Below are 25,610 nucleotides of genomic sequence, written 5' to 3'. Positions count from 1 at the left end.
TTAACTCAGTATCATCTCACCATATTATTTTAACTCAGTATCATCTCACTAGATTATTAACTCAGTATCATCTCACCAGATTATTTTAACTCAGTATCATCTCACCAGATTATTAACTCAGTATCATCTCACCATATTATTAACTCAGTATCATCTCACTAGATTATTAACTCAGTATCATCTCACCAGATTATTAACTCAGTATCATCTCACCATATTATTTTAACTCAGTATCATCTCACTAGATTATTAACTCAGTATCATCTCACCAGATTATTAACTCAGTATCATCTCACCATATTATTTTAACTCAGTATCATCTCACTAGATTATTAACTCAGTATCATCTCACCAGATTATTAACTCAGTATCATCTCACCAGATTATTTTAACTCAGTATCATCTCACCAGATTATTAACTCAGTATCATCTCACCAGATTATTTTAACTCAGTATCATCTCACTAGATTATTAACTCAGTATCATCTCACCAGATTATTAACTCAGTATAATGTCACCAGATTATTAACTCGGTTTAATCTCGCCAGATTATGAACTCAGTATCATCTCACCAGATTATTAACTCAGTATAATGTCACCAGATTATGAACTCAGTATCATCTCACCAGATTATTAACTCAGTATAATGTCACCAGATTATGAACTCAGTATCATCTCACCAGATTATTAACTCAGTATAATGTCACCAGATTATGAACTCAGTATCATCTCACCAGGACGGGCAGCAGCAGTGCCATGTACCCGCCACAGAAGATGGCGAAGAAGATGGCGTAGACCATCAGCAGGATGTAGGAAGTGGCCAGTGGCGAGAGGAGGTTGACGAGGCCACACAGGATCAGGTAGGCCTTGTGGAAGTGGTACTTGTGGAAGAGGTTCCGGTCGGTGACCCAACCCGAGGCCAGCTGAGCAACCGTCTCTGTGATTCCTGTTGAGGACAAACATGAGATTAAATTGTTGGATTAAGAACGAGACTAATGTCCAAGAGAACATCACGACAGTCTCGACTCTCTCTCCTCCTCACTGGTACACAAGTGTCATCTGGATCAGAACCGCGGGTCCGCTCGGGTCAGTCGATGCGGCTGCAGCAGCAGAATATCGAGCGTTGCAGGAATAGATTCAAGCGACGGATCGATGAACAAAACCCAAGAAGACGAGAGTTTCTGTGGCGGCGCCGGGTCACCTTCAGAACCGTCCTGGAATATTCATCACTTCCTCTCGTCCAGAACCTTCTGGTCCCGCTCAAGAGTGTTTCCATCGATCTCGGGGGATCCTGTCCAAACTGCCTGGTCAGCGAAAACCTTCTCTTACGTAAGACGACATGAAGGCAGCTGTGTTGTTCCAGCGAGTCGCCTGTCGTGACCCGAGACCACGTCCCGGAGCGTGGTTCTGCTCACATGCAGGCGGACGGGTCACTTCCCTGCAGCTGCTCCGGAGGACCGCGATGTCGCCGGAGCTCGAGGAACCACGTCAGTGAAGGAGCCTCAACCCCGAGCAGATGATGGAGGCGACCAGAGCCTCCAGGTCGGAGCAGCTTCCCACAGACCATCCTGGGACAAGCTTCGCTCAGAGTTGGCCTCTTGTTTCGCTGCCAGACACTTGACTCAGTTAGCCGGTTGCCTAGCGACGGCGGCTAGCTGGCGTTGAGGGGACCAGGAACACATTGACCCGGATGATCCTCCCTCGCTCCGTCAAGTCAATGGGCCTCTATGACAACGAGCGGCGCCGGAGAAAAGAGGCAGCGGGAGCGAAGCGACGAACGACGGCGACGTCACGCGTCATTGTTCGACTCCGGAGAAGAATTTGTCGGAAACAACAACTGTCAATCACAGGCCTTTATCTGGACTTGTGTCGGAGCGACGACTCCGAAGGATTACTAATTATTATGACTTTAACTCAGTGTCTTCTCACCAGATTATTAACTCAGTATCAACTCACCAGATTATTAACTCAGTATCATCTCACCAGATTATTAACTCAGTATCATCTCACCAGATTATTAACTCAGTATCATCTCACCAGATTATTAACTCAGTATCATCTCACCAGATTATTAACTCAGTATCAACTCACTAGATTATTAACTCAGTATCATCTCACCAGATTATTAACTCAGTATCATCTCACCAGATTATTAACTCAGTATCATCTCACTAGATTATTAACTCAGTATCATCTCACCAGATTATTAACTCACTATCATTTCACCAGATTATTAATTTAACTCAGTATTTTATAACCAGATTATTATTTTAACTCAGTATTTTATAACCAGATTATTATTTTAACTCAGTATTTTATGACCATGTTATTATTTTAACTCAGTATTTTATGACCATGTTATTATTTTAACTCAGTATTTTATGACCATGTTATTATTTTAACTCAGTATTTTATGACCAGATTATTAACTCAGTATTTTATTACCAGATTATTTTTTTAACTCAGTATTTTATGACCAGATTATTAACTCAGTATCTTAAAACCAGATTATTATTTTAACTCTTCATTCATTCTCATACGACCATCATCTCAAACACAAACAGACAACAAGGCTCAGACGCGACACATTCTTCTTCTGGACTCACTTCTCACTCCATTGATAAAGAATAAAGAAACGTTCTTCACGTTCTTTGACACAATTAGACTTTTGTTCTGATTGTTCTTCACCTGAACTTGATCGTCATCTCGTGGTGGTTTAAAAAAATAACCGCCGTGTTCTTCAGGCTTCACTGAGAACCTTGACAAGCGACGACAGACGTGAGAATCCATCGTCTTAACACGACAATGACCAGCGACGACACTCCCAACACACACACACACACACACACACACACCCTCATCCGCAGTGTTTCAATTATTCACAAGTCCTGAGCGAGCGTTCTTAAAGACACACACACATGTGGAACATGTGCGACTGGTTCTGATGTTCTCGCACCGAGAGGCTTCATCAACAGCATGAACCCACCAGGCCGCCGGGCCAGTGGACCAAAGTTCAGAATTTATGTAAGCCTTCATTACATAACACTGCAGTCTGAGCAGCTCACAAATAATTAATGCTGCGACGTTGACGGAGGACTTTTGGTTTGTGAAGCTGCTTCAGAGACACAGTCCAGGAGCCGCGAACTTCAGAGGAAGAACTTCTCAAAGATCCTGATCCACTCATCACTCTATAGAGATTAAAATCTGGGCGAACGAGAGGTTACGAGAGTCCGTTAAGACGTAATAATGGCTTCACTCTTCAAGCCAGCTGTGATCACAGCCCGCTTTGTTTATACAACGAGTCCCTCGAAGGTGGAGACCATTGGTGACGCAAGGCGACAGACCTCTACGCTCGACCAATCACGGCAGAGTGGGCGTGGTTACGGTCAACGAGATTTCATCTCCTCTTTACGACAAGATGATCTTAAAATATGCACTTTTTCCATCTCGTTATCTTCCACTGGTCGTTGTTTCAATAAAAATAATTAAATCTTCACGTCTGCAGTAACACAAACATTAAGATCAACACAACGTAGAGTAACACACGAGACATTTCATCTCTTACTTTTGTTTTTTATATAGTTTTACGTCCTTTCATCGACACGTCCACGTGTCGAGTCAATAGAAAGTTACCTCTGTAGGTTATCAGGGAACTCGTGGTACTTTTCCAGAGAACGAGTCGTTCATTGATCAAAACGACTGGACAAAGTACGAGAAAGTGACAAAGTATCGATGAATTTGGGTCAAAGTGAGGATGAGAGAGAAACTTATCTGTCAGTCAATCTGGACTATCTTGACGCAGGAACTGTACGTCCTTCAGCGCAGATAAGCTGCTTTACAACCGTGACTTCAACGTAACAGTCAAAGTGGTTTTTATCGGCTCTCGAACCCTGAGGTCGTCGGTGCAAGAACCTCCTCGGGTCCCCGTCAGGATCTTACCTGCCACGGAGATGATGAACGACGCGTCCATGGCGTCGATGTCCAGCATGCGGGCTCGGGCCGACAGGTGGAAGTAGGGGATGAAGTAGGCCAGCTGGCTGAAGACCACGGACCAGGTGTAGATGCAGAAGAAGGGGTCCTTCAACAGGGAGAAGTCCAGGATCTTGGGCTGGACCACGGTCTCCTCGACCGCCTGGTCGACGTTGACGGAGCCGTTCAAGCCGTTGAGTTCTACGGCGCTGTCCGGGGTCCCGGGCTTACAGGGACTCAAGTCGGTCTGGACCTCGGGATGAGTCACGCCGTTCAGGACCAGCTTGGTGAGTTCAGGCTGATGGTCCTGATGGTCCTTATGGTCCTGCCGCTCCGGGTCTTCAGGGTCTTTCGTCGTGGCGTTGACGCCGTTGGACAAGTGTGACGAGCCGTTCAGGAAACCTTTGGGGTCTTTTTCCGAGGAGCTCTTGAGCGACAGCGCCGGGCTCGTGGGCATGGATGTGGACTTGGACTTGGAGGCGACGGGGGGCTTCACGTTGATGGGTCGCAGCAGCATCCCGGTGGCCACCATGTTGAGCATCAGACCTCCGAGGATGAGCATCGCCCCTGAGAAGAAGAGACCCTCGTGGATGAGACGTTCATCCAAGTGGTTCCTTCAGCTTCTTACCTTGCCAGGCGTACCGGTCCAGGAGCAGCTGCGTGAAGGGCGCGAGGGCAAAGGTCAAACCCATCCCGGACCTCCCGATGGCGTAAGCGGTGGCTAATCGCTTCCTGAAGTAAAGGGCCGTGGCCACGGAGAAGGCCTGGTACAGCAGAGCGAAGCCCAGCCCTGGACACGAGGACGGGGTTGAGTCGAAGACCCAAAGAAAGACCCGGACTCGGCGACTCACCCACGATCATCCCCATGCTGACGTACAGGTACACGACGCTGTTGGCGAAGACGCTGATGATGAAGCCGCCGCTGACCAGGAAGGCGCCGACGATGGACGTGATTCTCGTCCCGAACTTGGCACAAGCCACCGACGCGATGGGGGCTACAGAGGGAAGGAGGTCAAGGTCTGATCGAGACCCGACGGACGAAAACAAAAGACTTCGAACCCGCGGAGAGACGCAGACACGACATGATGGACCCGATCCAGCTGATGCTCTCCGCGGAGCCTCCGAACTCATCCTGGAACGCCACGAAGAAGATCCCGAAGGTCTTCAGAGTCCCCATGACGAGAACGTTGACCTGAAGGAAAAGGACTTGTTGTGTCATCGTTGTCTCCGGTTGTGTTTCTATGATCTTCAGACGTGTGCGACGTACCAGGAAACAGTGCAGAACCACCATCCAGCCCCATCCCCCGTCCGGAGGTTCCTCGTACTGGACCTCGGACTCCTTCTTCTTGCTGGTCAGGGCGGCTTTCCTGAAGAGATTCATGGCTGCTGGACTTTCACTGGAAGAGTGAGAAACACATTAATCCCCTCAAAGTTGAAATCCCTGAAAGTCACGGAAAGAATTATTCTGGTCATGTGACCCTCATTGTACTCGTGGATTTATACTCTGACAGCGAAAGATATTTCACGACACGCATCACGAGTGAAACCGGTTCATACAAGGAAGGTTTTCTCGTTACTCATCCACCTGTTCGGCCAACGTTACTCCTGGATGATCGTCTCACCCGAGTGTACGTTGAATTTACACGAAAATCAAACTTTAACTTTCTTCTAAGTAAACTTCTGATGTACATTATGTGGAATCTATTGAGGACACCAGGGTTATCAATGAATAACTACATATATACAAAGTTCACAGAGGTTGAAGAGTTTTTTCGCACTTTTGCAACAGTTTATTTCATGTCTAAACCAGAAGGATCTTCTCGCCTGCAGTTCATACTAAACTCTGCAGCCAGAATTCTGAGCCGCTCTAGTAGAAGAACTCACATTTCTCCTTCAAACTCTTCACTGGCTGCCAGTTTCTTTCAGGATCATTTTAAAATTCTGGTTCTCACTTTCAGATCTATTCATGGTCAGACCTTCCATCAGTGATCTGATCCAGACTTACACCCCAGCTCGGGCTCTGAGGTCTGTGGATCAGAATCTACTGATGGTTCCTGAACTTCAGGACCAGAGGAGAGAAATCCTTCCAGACTGTTGCTCCTAAGCTTTGGAACCATCTCTGTGTTTGATGATCTACTGACTCCTTCAAGAAACATCTGTGTTTGATGATCTACTGACTCCTTCAAGAAACATGTGTGTTTGATGATCTAATGACTCCTTCAAGAAACATGTGTGTTTGATGATCTACTGACTCCTTCAAGAAACATCTGTGTTTGATGATCTAATGACTCCTTCAAGAAACATGTGTGTTTGATGATCTACTGACTCCTTCAAGAAACATCTGTGTTTGATGATCTACTGACTCCTTCAAGAAACATGTGTGTTTGATGATCTACTGACTCCTTCAAGAAACATGTGTGTTTGATGATCTACTGACTCCTTCAAGAAACATCTGTGTTTGATGATCTACTGACTCCTTCAAGAAACATCTGTGTTTGATGATCTACTGACTCCTTCAAGAAACATCTGTGTTTGATGATCTACTGACTCCTTCAAGAAACATCTGTGTTTGATGATCTACTGACTCCTTCAAGAAACATCTGTGTTTGATGATCTACTGACTCCTTCAAGAAACATCTGTGTTTGATGATCTACTGACTCCTTCAAGAAACATCTGTGTTTGATGATCTACTGACTCCTTCAAGAAACATCTGTGTTTGATGATCTACTGACTCCTTCAAGAAACATGTGTGTTTGATGATCTACTGACTCCTTCAAGAAACATCTGTGTTTGATGATCTACTGACTCCTTCAAGAAACATGTGTGTTTGATGATCTACTGACTCCTTCAAGAAACATCTCAAGACACTTTTATTTGTTCAGGCTTTTCCTTGATTCTCTGAGACTCATGTTGTTCTCAGTATTATCTTGATCTTTAAAGTATATACTTTATTGAGAATTGTTTTGATTGTTTAAGCGCTTTGTGACCCTGGTCTAGAAAAGCTCTATATAAATACAAATGACTTACTTACTAACTAAATTTAACTTTATTTTAAAAGTCTATGAATCGCAATAACAGGAAGTCATGTTTGCTTCAAGAATGACACGGATCATTCCTGTAACAAAATATAAGGGACGGTTTCACAATAAATGAGGTAAATTCAGCTCAAACGCTTCATATAAACGTGAGGTCAGGACGAGCCGAGAGAACCAGTGTTTACGTGCATGTGAAGAGGTTCATTCTAGTGTATTTGGAGGGATTTCTAGGAAGAACAAAAACAAAAACATTCTAAAACAGTCGTATATGATCCAAGAATGCGGCTTCATGGCCAACGTTTCTTTATAGCACGACCACGTTGGCGACGCTCTCGGAGCTGCCAACTGTTACAAACAAGTTAACAAACATCTGCTTCCACTGAACGTACACTTTCATCCAACACATCCTGCGTCGCTGCAGCACATTCTTGAGCCTCTTTTGTCGCAGTAAACTGGAAACTCGACACACGTGTGAACGTTTGACGAGCATCAAAACATCCTTGAACGGATCATTAATGCACATGATTTAAAGTTTCAATGAGATGTTACGAGTCAATAATGGTGCGTTCAGGTGCACACGATTAGTTAAAGTTAAAAGATATATTGACATTATTTTCACATGTTCCGGTTTCTTGAAATGATCTTTGAAACTGTTTTGAAATTAGAAAAGTGTTCAGGAACCATCAGTAGATTCTGATCCACAGACCTCAGAGCCCGAGCTGGGGTGTAAGTCTGGATCAGATCACTGATGGAAGGTCTGACCATGAATAGATCTGAAAATAAGAACCAGAATTTAAAAATGATCCTGAAAGAAACTGGCAGCCAGTGAAGAGTTTGAAGGAGAAATGTGAGTTCTTCTACTAGAGCGGCTCAGAATTCTGGCTGCAGAGTTTAGTATGAACTGCAGGCGAGAAGATCCTTCTGGTTTAGACACTAAATAAACTGTTACAATAGTGTCAACGACACAAACACGTGGATTATAAGATCCAGATCATGTTGTGACATCATCAAATCACGCTGTTGTTTAGTGAACAATTTGTCAGTTAAAAATGTTAAGTTATTAATAGTCAGAACATCCATTAAAACAGGAATAAGACGTCCCTGGATCTGAGGACCACGTGGTCAAAGGCATCAGCGACCACCGGCGAAAGCAAATCCATCCAAAAGTCTGTTGTCGCGGCGACAATAACAGACGAGCGTACGAGAGAGCGGTCTCTGCTGCAGATCGGATTAGCGCTGGAATGAATTGGGCCAGTGTACTTTCCATGTGCTTTTCATAAGTTCTGCGCGGAGTATGTTTCAGTGCTCGTTGGTGAATGTGCCGCGAGATCAGAACCTCGTGTGACGCCAGATATGACCTTGAATCCAGGTACTTTTTTTGAGGGTTTCTATGATGATCTCAGCGAAGTCACGGAAGAAAACAACCGTCGTGCTTTGGATGTAGAAGTAGAGGATAGAATAGTTTCATACGTACATTTTAGTTCGATCTTCTCGTAACATAAGGAAGCTTCTAAGTATAGCTTCCAATAAATCCTAAATTATAAAAGGAAACGTCCACCAACATCAGAGCGTTTAGGTTTGTTAGCACTAGTTTACAATATATATAACACTTTAGACCTGGTAACACATACTATCTATTAACAAGGTAATTATTCACAGGTGTATTAACAGAAACGTATTAAACATTATTAAGTACCAACTCACACCTGGTTCATTCACTTTTCACAGGAAATAAAGAACTTATTCAAGACTAACTTGTGTAAATACTACAAGAGAAGTCAGTGACTGTAAATGATACTCTTTCAAAGGTTAAGAAACAAATGTAAAAAGTATGAGGATGCTTTCCTGAAGAACTAAAAATAAACATGTGTGAATGTGTTCTATTCTAAAGTAACATATGAATTCAAAACTATTTGATATAAACTATAGAAGACACAGTATTTTCTTATAGTATTATTACGAGTGGTATTTACACCGAATACTCTCACCGAAGTTTAGTAAATATAGTATTTATTACTATTATTTATAATCATTGTTCTTATTTTTACCCAGAACGTTTAGAAACTATAAGATCTTTTTTATTTTTATTTAAATGTTAATGAAGCAGCAAAACTTATCTTTCAATCAAATGAAAATCCAGGTTAAACTTCACAAGTTTTTGTTCATGTTGTTTTTCTCCTAAACTAAACTGATCAGACGCATGAAGTTACATCTCAAGTCTATCAATACGTCAACATCGACAGGTGAGCTAATGGCTTCAGTTCAAAATCTAAAACAGGGAAAAAAACCTCTTTAAGAGACATTTTTCAACATCAAAACATCAGAAACAAACAAATCATTTTACTTGTACAAGGAGATCAAATACAGGACATAACCAAAGTCTGCCTGATTTCTCTCTGAAGTAACGACATCAAAAAACATGAGAAACCAGCGAAAGAGATAAATTCTTTACCTCCAGAAGCACCAGAGCGAGTGAAGGAAAGACGGAGAATGAGAGCAGATCTGCCATCAGAGCAGGTGTAGCCATGATGTAGGCGGAACTGGAAATGTGAGGAAACTCTGGCAGGACCTCTGTGTACTCGGTGCATGACGGGGCCAAAGGGGTTAAGTGACAGTTCCAACCAAGAGTTTTGGAAAAGCACGACCAGAGCGAGAATCAAAGGCGACGTCATCACGCGAGTCTGACATCATCAGGAATGTTCTGCTCGTCTCTGTGAGCCCAGCTGCAGGTCACCACCTCTGACCTCTGACCCCCACAAGGTATAGGCACAGTCAAACCCTCGCTCGGAATGAATATATTTAAACAAACATCTCAAACATCTGCCACAACAAGACGCTGGACCAGAAACACGTGTCAGACCGACTCAGTGGAGCCCGGAGTCGCGCAGGCGCCGGATTGTTGCGGCCCTCGAGGCGTTCGTTGTCGGCCCCGGAGGAAGAAAATAAACGTATACAAGTTCTGTTCTTTTGATTATTACAGTTTAAAAGGTGTTTCGTTTGAATAAAGATGGAATTTTGGCTGAAGTAAGATTTGTTTGTGACTCTTGACGCGTCAATTTTAACTGAAAAACAAACCTGTTAACTCGAGTAAATGAGAGAAACATAAACTCTACTTGATTTATTCAACTGTGTTTATCTAAATGTTGGAATACAATCCTGACAATAAACCCGTCTCTGCTGCTTTAATGTACTCAGAGGTTTTGTTCTTCCTGTTTTTAAATAAAGTTTTCAAATGGATTAAAGTGCAGACCTGGAAAAACAACCAAAGACGATGATCAATCAAATCTGTTCAAGATGCACGAGCCGCTCCGTCAACACTCAAGTTAAACCCGGGGATAAGAGAAGATGCAAAACTAAGAGTTTCTTAACAAAGAAACAAGTTAATATCTGAGGAGTAAATGACCGACTTGACAACAAAAGTCAACCAACATTCCAAGAATTCCAAATCAAGCTCCAGAAGTGCTTTTATACGCGGAGCATGTGGACGACAAAAGACAAGTCTTCTTCACGCTAATAAAACCCAGAGGACACTTGAGACTCGTCTATAAAACTCTCCACGGTCTCGACACCTTCTGTCCAGAGAGTTCAAGCGTCCATGATTCCAACATCTTCATCTGGTTCGTCTCCGATGCTTCCGTCGTCTCAGGTTCGTCTCTGAATGTTCCACTGATTGTTGGTTGGTTTAAGAAAAAGGAAAGTTGAGACGAGAAGAACAAAAGGAGGGATTTTCTCCACATTTGTGCTCCAACAATGGATGCCGACGAGGTGAACCATCACAACACAGCGAGTCTGAACTTGATCTGTGGCCAGAGTTGGCGGGTCAGGTATGTGACCAGCTGGGCCTCGCAGCGGACCCGGACCCGGACCCGGGACTAGTTAAGACTCAAGCAGGTGGTCTTACCTTGGACGACGAGAGAATCCAAGTCATTGTCGAGGCGGTCAAAAGGCACTCGGAGCATCCGACCTGAGAGCAACGACAGGAAGTTAGAAACGATCACAATCTTTCTGGATGATTGTTGACAAAACCACGTCAGTGTTTAATAACGACTGTTTTGTTTATTTGATCGTCTTCCTTCTCAGTTGTAATTATTATTATAATAATAATAATTAATTCATGAATTTTCGCAGCGACGGCCACACAAATCTCCCTAAACACCTGGAGTCCCGACGATGCTCCTCCTCCTCCGACTCTCCACCTGCTGCCGCGCCTTTTATCATTTCCACCTCGTCCTCGATTCAAAGGCAGAGGCGTCTTCCTTTAATGTTGCAGTCACTCGAGAACAAAACCACTGTCTGCACACGAGTCGACGACAGAAGAGATTAAACCCGTGAATATCTAGAGGTTCAGTCTCAGTACATTCCTGCGATGACATGGAAGCAAATACAACAATAAATAAATATATATATATCATAATAAAATCCAACGGCCGAGGGAATAAGGTGCAGAAAATGAATGAAAGATAAATAAACTTCTATAGATAATTCAAATGAGATGCAGACACGACAGAAAATAACTGATTTAAAACATTTGTTGTTAAAACTAGAATAAACGGACGATGTTGTTTTTTCCACAGTTGCATTAAAGTGATAAACATGTGAATAATAACAATTTAAAACACATTTTAATGATCAATTCAGTGTTTAACATGTGGTTCATGTTGTATTAATGCTATTTCTGCTTTTCTTTGGTTCATAAAACCATTTATTTTCCATTTTATTTTGTATTTTTTATCCTCGTTGTCTCAAATATCAAATATTTTCCCGAGCATCCAGTCGAAAACCTTGGCATCGCGACGACGTCGCAGCATCTACAGCTGCAGTTTGTTAAACGCCGACGATGAACTTTATTTTGAAAAACCATCAAAGGCAACGATCGGCATCATCTTGGATCCGAGGTCGGAGATCAAGGGATTAGAAATCACACTGTGCAGCTGAGCCGAGGTGAACAAGTGCGAACACGACCTGATCCCAGAAGCGACTCGTGAAGTTAAAGCACAAAATCAATCCTTTGACAACGAGTCACTTCAACGAACCGACTCTTTGTAAACTCACTCATCAATTAATCAATACTTAAAGAAGTTTTATGATCAATCAATGACGTGCCCTTAGTGTTCATTTTCACTTCAAATGTTTAATAAAATCTGATATGTTAAAAATCTGTCGTTAATATGTAAGAACTATTTTTTCTGTCATTAAAATATAACATGTGACGCCATGACACGACAGTGTAGAAGTTCAGCTCCGTCCTTAAAACTAAGAACCTCATCCAGAGGAACGAGTCGGAAAGACAAATTGGACAAGAACTTGAAAATAACAGTTGATATCTATACATGTATATATAGATATATAGATGTATAGATATAGATATATATGCTAAAGGAAGAGCTAACAAGCCTCCAGAAAGAGACAGTGGACAGTCATAGTAACACCAGTCAGACTCGGACTCAACTGGAGACTCACTTCAAGAACTCAAGGCATCAAGCAGCTGCAGGAGCGACAACACAAGCAGAATAAGTGGCGAAGAGATACAGAAGCATCACAGACGAACCCTTCGTTATCTTCTGCAGCGAGAAGCGATCGACTACAACGGGACGTTCACTTTCAAAGAGAGACCAAGCCGAGCGACGTGAGCCTAGAGCGACCCTGACGCTGAGATCGATAGAGTTGATGTTTCTGGACGTCTCTAGCAAACAAGTTGTAACTAAACATGCTGGGAAAACGTTTAAGTTCACTGTGATATAGTCAGGATGACTTTGACGTTTGTATTTTTTCACTTTTGACGGCGTGTTCAGTGCAGCTGACGAGAGCTGCAGACTCACTGGTTGTGAACCGAGGGAGGAAGTGTCGTCTCGTCCGTCCAGGACTCATCGCCTCCATCAGGTTAGAGCAAGTATTGGCTGAATAAGACAACTATGTATTGAAGTTATTTTTGATTCTTCTGTATATAGTTTTTGTTCGACCTTGAGACCGTGTTGAAACTTTTATTATCTTGGGTTTTTGTTCGAGTTCAACGATGGAAGATTTCGGGAAACGTTTCCAATGTGGAGGGTTTTTTAAAAGAAGGGAATGAGGAGTTTAATCGTTCACTAACGTATGGATGTGTTAAAGTTTGTGACTTACAATGTAAAGGGAATAAATGATCCTATATAGCGGGAAAAAATATATAAGTTGAACTTAAACAAATGAAGTGTTCTATAGCAATGATCCAGGATCTCATTTAGACACAAACAAACATAAAACATTGAATGTGTGGATCAGGTGTTTAGTGCTTCCTTTAAAGATGGTAAACAGAGAGGAGCTTCCGTTCTTAAGTCTCACCAGCAAACTTCAAACATGAAACTACAGTAGAAGACGAGCAGGAGCGACATGATGGTCATCGTTTCATAAGCAGCATCAAAAACACACTTTTAACATAAACGCTGCAGACTTCTATAAAAATACTTCATTATTACGAGCTAAACATGCAGAAGGAAGTATTTTAATTGGAGGCGATTTCAATGGTGTTTTGAGACAGAACTTTGACCGACTGAGCAGGACCATCAACCAAGAAACCAAGTGTACGATTGAAGAACTGGGTTCAGTTGATGAATATCCCAGTCGAGGACTTTTATGTCGCAGGTTCATGGCAGTTATTCAAGACTGGATGTGTTTCTTATATCAAGTTCTGACGCGTATAAAGCTGTTGAATACACTATAGAACGTATAACTATATCTGATCACCTCAGTCACTAACTTTACAAGCAAATAATGGAGATTAAATGTGTCATTACTTAACGACGAAACTATCAGAAACGACATTGAATACTTTACTAGTAATGACAGTGATATGGTGTCACTGTCTACACTATGGGATGGCGCTGAAGCTGTAATATTATTGCCATCTCATCTAGAAAAAAGAAGGAGAAGCTAAATGAACAATTGCAATTGGAGAAAGAAATGAGAATATTAGAGATAGAATATCAACGATCATGATTACTTTTGACATTTAATGACCTTCAACGAGGTTTAAGGTAAGATAAGGAACAGAGATGATTGATGTCAACAGTTGATAAAAAGACTATATTTGATAAACTGAGATGATTGATGTATTTTGTGGACACTCGTGGTTCAAGGTCAAGTGTTGGTGTTGAAAGTGTCATTGTGAGATGATCGCGAGCGAGGAGGGTCTCACCGTGTTATCTTCAGCTCACAGACATGATGGTCTCCTCCTGAAAACACAGGGTCGTTGTTAGAACTGATCTCAGGTCTGGACTCACAGAAGAACTCGGGACAGCAGGAGACACTGGAGACACCAACAACAACTACACAACTCAGAGGTGAGATGTTTAGAAGCTCCGCAGGAGATGAACGAGGCAGAAGAAGAAGTTTGTGTCCAGACTTTTGACTCCATAAATCACAGGAAGACCATCTTTAATGTGAGGAAGTTCAAGTCCTGCAGACTCACAACTATTGGACTTTAAACTCTTTATTTAAAGGTCAACACGAACCACTGCTGACTCCAAGGATCAGCTTATTGAAGGTAAGAAGGACGTGATCAGCAAAGATGGATTCGCGGCTCGAGGCGTCGTTTCTCAGATCAATGACAAAAGTTGCAAAGTCTGATCAGCATCGACTTGTTGGGAAACAGGTTTTCACACTTTTACGCCACATGGACTCACAACACGCCGGCACTATCCTACACACAAAGAACATCAGTGTGTGTGTGTCAGTGCCGCAGTGGTCGCACTCAACGACACACACTTGACGACACACACTCGACTACACACACCTGACTACACACACTCAACAACACGCACCCGACTACACACACTCAACAACACACACCCGACGACACACACTCAACAACACACACCCGACTACACACACTCAACAACACACACCCGACTACACACACTCAACAACACACACCCGACTACACACACTCAACAACACACACCCGACTACACACACTCAACAACACGCACCCGACTACACGCACTCCACAACATACACTTAACTACACACACTTAACAACACTAACTCAACTATACACACCTGACTACACACACCCGACTACACACATTTAACTACACACACTCCACAACATACACTTAACTACACACACTTAACAACACTAACTCAACTATACACACCTGACTACACACACCCGACTACACACATTTAACTACACACACTCCACAACATACACTTAACTACACACACCCGACTACACACATTTAACTACACACACTCCACAACATACACTTAACTACACACACTTAACTACACACACCCGACTACACACATTTAACTACACACACTCCACAACATACACTTAACTACACACACTTAACTACACACACCCGACTACACACATTTAACTACACACACTCCACAACATACACTTAACTACACACACTCGACTACACACACACACACACACTCAATTAATGAATTAAAAAAACTATTGTTCAACAAAAGAGTGAAAATACAAACAGAGATGATTTAAAAAGTTCCTTTAAATTCTCATGAATAAATAAATAATGGTTGAAATATTGGAAACAAACAACAATAAACAGGAAGTTAGAAAAACAAACTTAAATCGAAGGATATTTTACAATATAAATATATTGACGTTTATAATAACGAGTTGATATTTGATGCAAATGTTGACAATATTTGACACAAATAATGACAAACAACGAAATGTTTTCAAATAAACTTTTCCGAGAGTGATTTGGTAAGAACTGGGTTCCTGAGCGACCAGAACCGAGTGTTCGGGACACAAGCAGAAAGTACCTGCTGTTGGTCCTCGAGGATGGTCTCAGATCAGTTCACTTCTCGCCTCCATCCGTGACTTCTGCGGCTCCTCTGGACCCTGGACTCTGGAGAAGAACTGCTGCCGGACCAGAGGCTCCCTGAGACTGTCGAGCCATGATCGAGTCCACGGACGGGTCTCGGTGCTTCATCCCTCCTCCGAGCCTCGACACCGCAGAGCCGCCCGGGGGGGTGGGGGGGAGCCTGCGGGGTCACGTGACGGAGGAGAGGCGGACACTGGAGTAAACACTGGAGTAAACACTGGAGTAAACTTGTGCTTCTGCGGCGGTTTGTCCGCAAACAAAGCCTTGGATCCTAGATTTGAATAGGTTTAGAGGCGACTTGACCAGAACATATTGGTTTACGTTTCACAGACACAGACTTATTTACCTGTTTAACGTGAAGATAAACGTCTCCTTGTTCACCTGGACAAACACCTGGTCAACAGTGTGTGTGTGTGTTTGTTACCACAGTGCAGGAAACATACAATTGGTTTTGTGAGTTTATTGTTGTTAATAAATGTGTAACAGAGGTGACTTTGCTGAATTCAACAATAAAAAAAAAGTATTTATCAATAATACTACATTTTTAAAGTACTTTCTTCCAAATGAATCCTACATTTACACTAAACCTGTCCGTAGAAGATGATTCTTTGTACATCATCGTGTCATCATTTATTTATTAAAAACATATTTTAACCCTTGTGTTATCCCAGGGTCACAGTGACCCGAACGCCTGAAAACTAATGTGTTTGTGGTATCCCTTTGTGTTGTCTCGCGGTCAATAAATACACATTTAGTGGTGGAGGTCGTTCAACCTTGACCCGGAGAACACAAGGGATACCACAAACACATTTGTTTTCAGGCCACTTTGACCCCTGAGAGAGAGATATAGAGATAGAAATTTAAACAATTTCCTGAAGGAGACCTCCTGAGGATCAATAAAGTTTGACCTTACCTTAGAAAGATAGAGATAACGATCAACTTTATTGATCCTCTGTTAACACGTATGTTGAGGCAGATCATTATTATGTTTTGAGTCGCGTGTCGTGCTTTCATGTCTTCACCGACAATGATTCGTTGACACGTCACGGATGAGAGGAAGAGCTTGTGGACGCGTCACATGTACAGAAGTGTGACGAATGAATCAGTGACAGAAGCAGAGAGAAGTTAAAGTTTGCTGAGATTCTTTACTGACCATGTCTGCAGGACGTGGAGCGTCGAGTCACACAGTAACAACTAGGATCTCCCTCAGCCTCACACGTGCTTGGATCAGGCAGATGTTTGAGACTCTGAGTTATGACCTTCCATCCTTAAACTCACCGTCCACACCCGACACCAGCCGTCGCACCAGAGAACAGGTTTTAGCTCAAGGTTTCGTGGACAACACATGAAACAACACAACGAAGACGCTGACCAGGCATAAAGTCTACTTTAATTTCTTTAGGACGCCATCTTGTGAACAGCCATCGTGATGGTCCCGTGACTCCTCACCAGGATGTTTCTGCACGAGAGAGAGAAGACAAACGGTTTCAAGGTCTCAAATACTGGATGAGAGGATCTTTATTGAAGTGTTTTTTTTCCCAGGAGAAAAAAGAAACTCTGAATGTTTAGTTTTACTAAAGTTAAAGGGAATCAAATGATAAAAAAGGGGAATCATTTGAGCTTTTCTTCATGTTTTTCTGAAAAATAAACGTTATATATTGTGTAAAACTGGTTCATGTCATTTGTCTGATGTTAATTCATGTTTGTTTATTTTAGTCATCCAAGTTATTTGTGACGGTGACCTTTATTAGAAGACATTTAAGAAGTAAAATATGGAAGTTTGAGCTGTAAACACATGTCTCCACTAGATGGCAGCATTGTGGTATTAATTCAGTAAAACGTGTGTATTGACGTGTTTTTGTTTAATGATCATTACGCGAAGATAGAGTGATTTTATTTAGGAGAAATATTTTACATTTACACCTTAAAACACACGCCTCCGTTGGTGACAGATGTTTCTATCAATTCCACGTGGAATTCTCGGGTAAACAAAAAACAAAAGGAAGCTAATCTGTAGTTTAAATAATTCCTTCAACTGAACGTGTTTATATTCAGACACGACTGTCATGTTGTCTCACCCCGAGTCTGACTCCAGGCACACAGTTGGAGAGTCTGTCGGGTCCTTGCTGAGCGCAGACGCTTGTTTGGCCAGAACCGAGATGACGCCTCCATGCTCGTCCGACAGGGATCCTCGGCCTGCAGTGACGTCACACAACTATGACGTCAGCTCATGACATGTGACGCAGGAAACTGAGGAACACACGCTGCAGATATTCTAAACAGTATGAATGTATAGAACTACGTCTAAATAAAATAGCCATTACAGTGAACGGATGAATTCTATTCATTTATTTTGTACATTAAAACATCATGTAAATGCGTTTGTTTGTTTCCTGTGTTGGTATTTTTTGTCTGTGTTTTCCGTGTTCGTAAATGCAATACATAAATGAAGACATTAGTTCAGTAGGAGATGACAGTTTAGACTCACAGCCGAGATTGTGTCCCTGATGATCTGTACACAAAACTCCAACCACTGCTGGATTCTTCATCCTGTCACCAAACCAAGACAAACCATCAAATAAATCGATGAAAACACATCTTGAATAAAACTCTGTTGCTTACGTGTCATCGAGATGCTGTTCTAGCGTCGACTCCATTGTTTTGGAATGAAAGAAATGAGCGGAAAATACAACTTTAAGGGAAGATCATTTGTTGTGTTCAACTTCCGCCTCGGGTCATATGACGGTCACGTGAGATACGATATCCGCTTTGGCCAAAAGAGACGAATAGCGATTTTTAAACGCAATCATTTCTTATAGTGTGATTTTCCTCTTTTATGTTTGTTTTTATTCATATTGGTTTAGATTTAGATACTTAGATTCGGTTTGTCGTGACTTTGTGAACAATTACCATCGTTTATAATCCAAACAATAGGAATATAATTGAAAACTATGTTTTTTCGATTTTAATACTTGTTTGAATTCATTTTTATTTTAAAGAGTGTAACGTTTGTTGAATGAGTTCGTTTAGAGCCACAGTGGAAGAGAGAAAACGATTCATTCCTTTGAGTTCTCAAATTCACCCACAAAACAAGATGTTCTTTCTTTGAAATACTACTTGAAAGAACATCCTGGATCAACGATGCCGTCTCAGGGTGATCATGTTTTCTTCATGAAAGGCGCTATATAAATAGAGATTATTATTATTATTATTATTATTAATATTAAAACTGTCAAGAAGGCGCACGGTATTGATATGGTTGTTGTCTACTTCAGGTCTATAATTAAAACAAAAAATTCCTAATAAATCATGTCTTCTCATTGTGAGGAATGAAGAAGGAAAAATGTAAACATGGAGGACGTTCAGTTTTATTATGGCACAAGCGTATATTCAACAGATACAGTCAATATAAACACATCACTTGATAAAATATGTCACTTTGTAAAGTCTTCATGCTCATGTCGACACAATCCACAAATGTATAAATCATTTCATGTAATAACTCTGACAACAACGAAAAGGTTGTTGATCGGTTCATGTTTTTTGAGCTCTTTCTTCGACATAAAGCTGCATCTGTGGACGAAACAGCAACAGTTGTTAGTTTCAGCTCTTAAATCACAAATATATGGACAGAAAAAAACAGTAAAATCCTGCTCACCTTCACGATGTCTGACGTCATGGTCTTCAGCGGGATGAGTCTGGGCTCCTGCATGTGGACTTCCTGTTCGTCGGCGACGATCCATGGAAAATCCTGGACAGAAAAGTAAACAAACTTGATGTTGATGCAACTTTATATGTGCACAGTGTGTTGAATTAAACATGGATCAATGTGACGCTACCTCAATATTGTGTTTCTTTATTTTATGGACTCATTGTCTCGCTAGTTTAACTTGGAACTAATGTATATCTTCTCTTCACAGAAGCCTCTGATGTGATGATCTCAAACTTCACAACCAGGTTTGTCTGTGTTCAAACATCCTCAACCTCAGATACTTCCTCCACCGCTGGACACCATCAGCCACGATGTCTGTGTCCCGAGAATACATACATTTTTCTTTAAAAGCAGTGAATATTACATTGTTGTATGTATTTTTTTGGCAGTTTCACTTCCCTAAACTTGGAAAGAAATGTACTGGAAATGTGCAATGAAAAAATAAAAGCAAAGATTTGTACAATGCTTTAAGGGATTTTTCTTAGAACTGATCTTGAAAAACTGGTGTTGAAAAAAGTATTGTCAGGAACTGGTATTGAAGTGGAGACATAAGTACTTGTATTGAAAGATCAGCTACAAGGCTGGATGAAAACTGAGGTTTGTCAGGAAACTATGAATCATTACTTTAAATCAACTGTCAGTTTTCTTTATTTTCTGACTTAAATAACACGACGATCACCTTGATGACTTGGACCTTTTCCATGTTGCGAGTGGCAGCATCTCTTGTGTGAACCAACACCGTGAATGAACAGCCTGTCACAGAGAGAACGTATGAGAGAGAGATTATTCGTCATCTTTGGAGGTTAATCAACTTTTACAACTTCAAACGATCCTGTGCAGTTGCATCCATTATTACATCTAAAGACGTGAACAGGCAAAAACACACAAATCTGAACTGCATATTTTAAAGTTACAGTATTTAGAAAAATGTTGAATCTGACTGTTGACCTTTAGTTTGTTACCTGGTGGGTTATTGGTTAAAACAGCGTCACACACACTAATCTTGAGGACGAAGGCTCGGAGCAGCTGTTCCACGTGAGACAACAAAGTGTCGGAGCTGCAATAAAGAGGATAATATTACGTGTTTTATTTGATTCATAACAACATGAATCATTGTTCTACCTGATGGACAGCAGGGGAGGCTGCGAGATCTCAAACACAAATCTCTCAACAGGATGATGCTCCTTATCCATGATGACAACCACCACCTTCTCCGCATCGTTCTGTCGACGACAAGACAAATGAACGCTGGAAGCGAGAGATCGTCGGTCGATCCAACCTTTTCAATGAGTGGCTTCACACAATGCAGCGTGTCCTGGATGTACTGGTTCAGCTCAGGGTGACACGACATCTGCGGGACAGAACAAACATCAACCCGGGTCAGAACCGAGAGAGGCCGAGACGCTTCAGCACCTGCACTGGAACATTATACTTCTTCCTCTTCTGGAAGATCCCAGATGGATAAACCTCCCGCACGTAAAGAATAAGATGGATGGCGACCTCCAGGAACTCACACAAGATGTCTGCAACCACTGGCAAGTCACACAAAGTCAAGTATTTGATTATATTAATCGCGAATAATGAAGTCTTTTCAAAGAAGTGAAGATTCAAGAGACAAACCTTGACCAAAGTTGAGATCCTGTCTGGTTAAAGTCGTCATTGTTCAACTGAAAAAGTCGTTTACGATCATCTACAGAGACATCGTTCTATTTACTCTTTCATTGACGGTCTGGACAACATTAGCTTCAAAAGAAAAAACCCTGAATAGATACAAATCTTGAAATAAACATGGATTATTACATCTAAACAGACAGTCCTGTGTTAAAGCGTCAGGGCGCACGACTGTGACGTATGTTCTGTTTATGTCTCACGATGATTGCGTCATCAAAACCACAGCCACTAAAAAACACACAAAACAAAAAGATTAATCCATTAAAATGTGCGCAAGGAAATAAAAATCGTACTTAATGAGATGGTTTGAATATTTTTTTTATGACAAAGACCGGATTTTTAATTAAAAAAGACGTTGAATATATTTAATATTAATAATATCAATATTAAGCGTTAAGAACCAAAACGATCAGTCCAATAAAGCAAGTTTAACTGAACAATTATATATATATATATATATATAAAGAACGGATAGACAAGTTCGTATAAAATGTTTTTTTGCACAAGAATAAAAACAATATTTGGATATACTCGAGATAATGCTCAAATAAAAGAATATTATTGAACAGTTTTCATTCAAAGACTCAAAATGCCTCTTGAACGACTTTCGTCTTCGTGCATCTGTCTCAGCTGATCCTCGGTTCGGTTCTATAGGCTCATATATACGTTAAACTTTAACTTTTCGACCTAAAGACTGTGACGTATTTCCGCTCGGACACGTGAGCCCCGAAGACACCTTTACGAGCGAAGACTCTTATTGTGAAAAGATCCATTTCGGGGGAATATTCGGTGCAAAGCCGTCGGAAGTTGGAGGAGGGGGTTCTTGGTTCTGTTCCGCTCCATAGATGTGGCCCCAGAGTGACGAGGGGTCTTGACATGCGTCTGCTGGAGTTCGTGGCGGGAAGTCTTTCAGGTGAAAAGAGTTAATGATTGTTGAGGAGACACTGACTCTGTTGTTGCAGGAGCTCTGGGGGTCGCCTTCGGATACCCCTTTGACACAGTGAAGGTGAGCACGAGCCTCTCCATCAGTGTCGAGAATAATGTTCATTATTACTATATTGTTATCACAGGTGCGACTGCAGGCTCAGTCCTCGTATCAGGGCGTCTTCAGCTGCGTGACCCGGACCTACACCCATGAAGGGGTGAGTCAGCAGTTCAGCCCGTGACCCCGAGGGTCTCACACTGTCCTCCTCAGATCCGGGGCTTCTACAAAGGAATGTCCTTCCCTCTGGTCAGCACCGGCTTCAGCAACTCCATCGTGTTCGGTTGCTATAGCAACGCCTTGGATCATCTGGCGCGCTCGGGTCAGAACCGCCGCGGCCGGGCCGAGCCGGCGCCGCTAGTGCACGTCTTCAACGCCGGCTGCATCGGAGGCGTCGTGCAGGTGAGCGTCATGTGACCCGAGCAGGTGAGCTGGAGTCAGAGCAGCGGGTTGAACTTTATAAAGTTGCTCTGAAATCTGGACGAACGAGAGGTTACGAGAGTCCATTGTGACGTAATAATGGCTTCACTCCTCCTCCAGCTGTTATCACGCTTTGTTTATACAACGAGTCAAATAGGTGCCAGGGAGGCCAGTGACAGTGGGGGTGAATAAAGTTGCTTTTAACAGGCAGAAACCTTGAGCAGAACCAGACTCAGTCAAATCACAGGGAAACGAACAAGTGTAAGAGAGAAGTGTTAGAAAAACTGGTCCTTTTTTAAAATAAAAAAAACTTTTTAGACGCAAAAAATCAACTGTATTTAAATATTATTTTTGAAAACATAGTTTTAAGACGTTAAGAGTAAAAACTGAACCACAAGTCATTTAAAAACATCTGGAAAAACATTTGAAAAGAAGAAAAACAATCATTAAAGGAGCAAAAATATTCAATCAATAAGTCGTCGAAAGAACAAAATGTTGATCAAACGTTGAGTGACAGGAAGTGTGATCATGTGATCTTTGTGTCAGGTGTGTCTCATGGCTCCCATCGAGCTGGTCAAAGTCCGCATGCAGGGTCAGACCCGGTCCAGATATCGCGGCTCCTTCCACTGCGTGGCCTCCATCCTGAGGGAGGGGGGCCCCGGGGCCCTGGTCTGCGGCTGGCAGGCCCACATGCTGAGGGACGTGCCCTGTTACGGACTCTACTTCTGGGCCTACGAGGTGACGTGTCGCACTCTGACGCACGAGGGACGCTCGCCCGGTGAGTGCGCTCTTATTCTGAAACCTCTCTGTGCGCCTCTCGTCATCCAGGCTTTTAATTTGAAGGAAAGGATTCGGAATATTTGATCAATTTCAATTTGTCGCAGCTGCAAGTTCACAGTAGAAACAATTATTTTTGAAACGTAAATAAATATTAGATTTAACATACTGTCCAAAAAAAAAAAAACATTAATATAATATTAATAATTAAACAATAAGGGCTCAGTGGTTAGAGCCTCACAGCAGAAGGTTGCTGGTTCGATTCCCACAGTCCAAACACATACAGAGGTTGATTGAGGACTTTGGGGAAAATTGTCCGTAGGTATGAGTGTGTGTGTGAATGGTTGTCTGTCTTTGTGTGTCCTGAGACAGACTGGCGTCCTGTCCAGGGTGTCCCCTGCCTCTCGCCCTGTCATACTGGGATGGACTCCAGTCTCCCCGCCCCCGGGATAAAGCTCTAGTCAATGAATGAATGAATTAAACAATAATAATTAAACCATAACAGTAACTATAATATAATAACATAATATCAATGGAACAAATGATTACATAGTTATAAAAATAATAATAATTAAATAATAATAACAATAAAGCAATAATAAAAAAAATGAATAATTGTATAATACAATAACAAATAATAATATAATATTAAAAATTAAACATAACGATAACATCATTATGAAAATATGTATATTATTATAATTAAATAATATTATATAATAACACAATAATAACAATAAAACAAAAGCAATAATATAAAATATAATACAATAACAAATAATAATTATAATATAACATAATATCAATGTAACAAATAATAACATAATTATAAAACTAATAAAAATGATATTAATATGACAATTAAACAATAATAATATAAACGTTTATTGTAATAAGACATTAAAGTCTTCAGTGTCATGAGCGTAAACGTAAATGAAAACAAAAGAACAAGAACATGAATGAATGAAGTTCCTCCTGCAGACACGCCCACCATCCTGCTGGCCGGGGGTCTGGCGGGCGTGGCCAGCTGGGCGTGTGCGACGCCCATGGACGTGATCAAGGCTCGTCTGCAGCTGTCGGGGGCCGGGGGTCCCCCATACAGAGGCTTCATGGACTGTGTGCTGGTGAGTCTCAGGGACGAGGGGCCCAGAGTTTTCTTCAAGGGCCTGATGCTCAACAGCGTCCGAGCGTTTCCTGTCAACGCCTTGACCTTCTTGAGCTACGAGTATCTGATGAGCCTCTTCTACCCGCCGCAGAGATGACCCTCACTCCAGAACCAGATCCACCTGTGGCTGATTATCATTATTTGTTAGACTTTTAGAATATTTGTTGCTTTCATCTTTTTTTGTTACAAAAGAAACTTTGTTATACTTTCAAAGAATATTTGTTGCTATCAGAGATATTTTATGCTTTAAACTTCAATAAAGTTTTTAATAATTTTTATTTTTTTATTTACAATAAATATGTGTTTGTGTTGCAATTAAACGTCCTGCCTCTAGATGGCAGCAGTCAAAGGAAAAATGACGACTGAGGACAAGAGGATACAGTGACGACTGAGGACGAGAGGATACAGTGAAGACTGAGGTCGAGAGGATACAGTGACGACTGATGATGAGAGGATACAGTGATGACTGAGGATGAGAGGATACATCGATGACTGAGGACGAGCTGATACAGCGATGACTGAGGACGAGGGGATACAGTGAAGACTGAGGTCGAGAGGATACAGTGAAGACTGAGGTCGAGAGGATACAGTGACGACTGATGATGAGAGGATACAGTGACGACTGATGATGAGAGGATACAGTGACGACTGAGGACGAGAGGATACAGTGATGACTGAGGACGAGAGGATACAGTGAAGACTGAGGTCGAGAGGATACAGTGACGACTGATGATGAGAGGATACAGTGACGACTGATGATGAGAGGATACAGTGACGACTGAGGACGAGAGGATACAGTGACGACTGAGGACGAGAGGATACAGTGACGACTGATGATGAGAGGATACAGTGACGACTGAGGACGAGAGGATACAGTGACGACTGAGGACGAGAGGATACAGTGACGACTGAGGACGAGAGGATACAGTGACGACTGATGATGAGAGGATACAGTGACGACTGAGGACGAGAGGATACAGTGACGACTGAGGATGAGAGGATACATCGATGACTGAGGACGAGGGGATACATCGATGA

The 25,610-nt window shown here is 41.9% G+C and overlaps 4 protein-coding genes across 4 annotated transcripts in view; 1 reads left to right on the top strand and 3 right to left on the bottom strand.

Moving 5' to 3' along the window:
* The window catches only part of slc16a4 (solute carrier family 16 member 4), a 23,361-nt gene extending 6,224 nt beyond the window's left edge, over window positions 1-17,137 (bottom strand). Inside the window, exons 1-10 of the mRNA XM_087781348.1 lie at window positions 16,999-17,137; window positions 15,784-16,005; window positions 14,177-14,213; window positions 10,907-10,969; window positions 5,237-5,366; window positions 5,029-5,161; window positions 4,821-4,964; window positions 4,598-4,759; window positions 3,940-4,536; window positions 735-946 (exon numbers count right to left, since the gene is read on the bottom strand). Coding sequence (XP_087637474.1) covers window positions 735-946; window positions 3,940-4,536; window positions 4,598-4,759; window positions 4,821-4,964; window positions 5,029-5,161; window positions 5,237-5,350 — 1,362 coding nt within the window. The 5' untranslated portion in view covers window positions 5,351-5,366; window positions 10,907-10,969; window positions 14,177-14,213; window positions 15,784-16,005; window positions 16,999-17,137. The remainder of the gene's footprint in view (window positions 1-734; window positions 947-3,939; window positions 4,537-4,597; window positions 4,760-4,820; window positions 4,965-5,028; window positions 5,162-5,236; window positions 5,367-10,906; window positions 10,970-14,176; window positions 14,214-15,783; window positions 16,006-16,998) is intronic.
* A 79-nt stretch (window positions 17,138-17,216) lies between these two features.
* Window positions 17,217-18,591, bottom strand: lamtor5 (late endosomal/lysosomal adaptor, MAPK and MTOR activator 5). Its single transcript, XM_087781352.1, has 4 exons — window positions 18,468-18,591; window positions 18,334-18,395; window positions 17,924-18,041; window positions 17,217-17,304 (listed from the first exon to the last, which is right to left on the bottom strand). The coding sequence occupies exons 1-4, from the start codon at window positions 18,500-18,502 to the stop codon at window positions 17,244-17,246; spliced, it is 276 nt and encodes a 91-aa protein (XP_087637478.1). The 5' UTR covers window positions 18,503-18,591; the 3' UTR covers window positions 17,217-17,243.
* Window positions 18,592-19,188: 597 nt separating this feature from the next.
* Window positions 19,189-21,422, bottom strand: mad2l2 (mitotic arrest deficient 2 like 2). The gene is made up of 8 exons (XM_087781345.1): window positions 21,178-21,422; window positions 20,971-21,089; window positions 20,837-20,908; window positions 20,680-20,780; window positions 20,520-20,614; window positions 20,237-20,310; window positions 19,504-19,596; window positions 19,189-19,418 (listed from the first exon to the last, which is right to left on the bottom strand). Exons 1-8 carry the CDS (start codon window positions 21,215-21,217, stop codon window positions 19,380-19,382), a joined length of 633 nt encoding a protein of 210 aa, XP_087637471.1. The 5' UTR covers window positions 21,218-21,422; the 3' UTR covers window positions 19,189-19,379.
* Window positions 21,423-22,104: 682 nt separating this feature from the next.
* Window positions 22,105-24,669, top strand: slc25a45 (solute carrier family 25 member 45). The gene is made up of 6 exons (XM_087781444.1): window positions 22,105-22,141; window positions 22,191-22,234; window positions 22,299-22,370; window positions 22,424-22,612; window positions 23,177-23,408; window positions 24,389-24,669. Exons 1-6 carry the CDS (start codon window positions 22,105-22,107, stop codon window positions 24,667-24,669), a joined length of 855 nt encoding a protein of 284 aa, XP_087637570.1.
* The last annotated feature ends 941 nt before the right edge of the window (window positions 24,670-25,610 follow it).

The sequence above is a fragment of the Callionymus lyra genome, chromosome 19 (genome assembly GCF_982586985.1).
Source record: "Callionymus lyra chromosome 19, fCalLyr1.hap1.1, whole genome shotgun sequence".
Classification (NCBI taxonomy): Eukaryota; Metazoa; Chordata; class Actinopteri; order Syngnathiformes; family Callionymidae; genus Callionymus; species Callionymus lyra.
The sequence above is the reverse complement of the archived record's forward strand: the minus strand, read 5'-3'. Positions and strand labels throughout refer to the sequence as shown.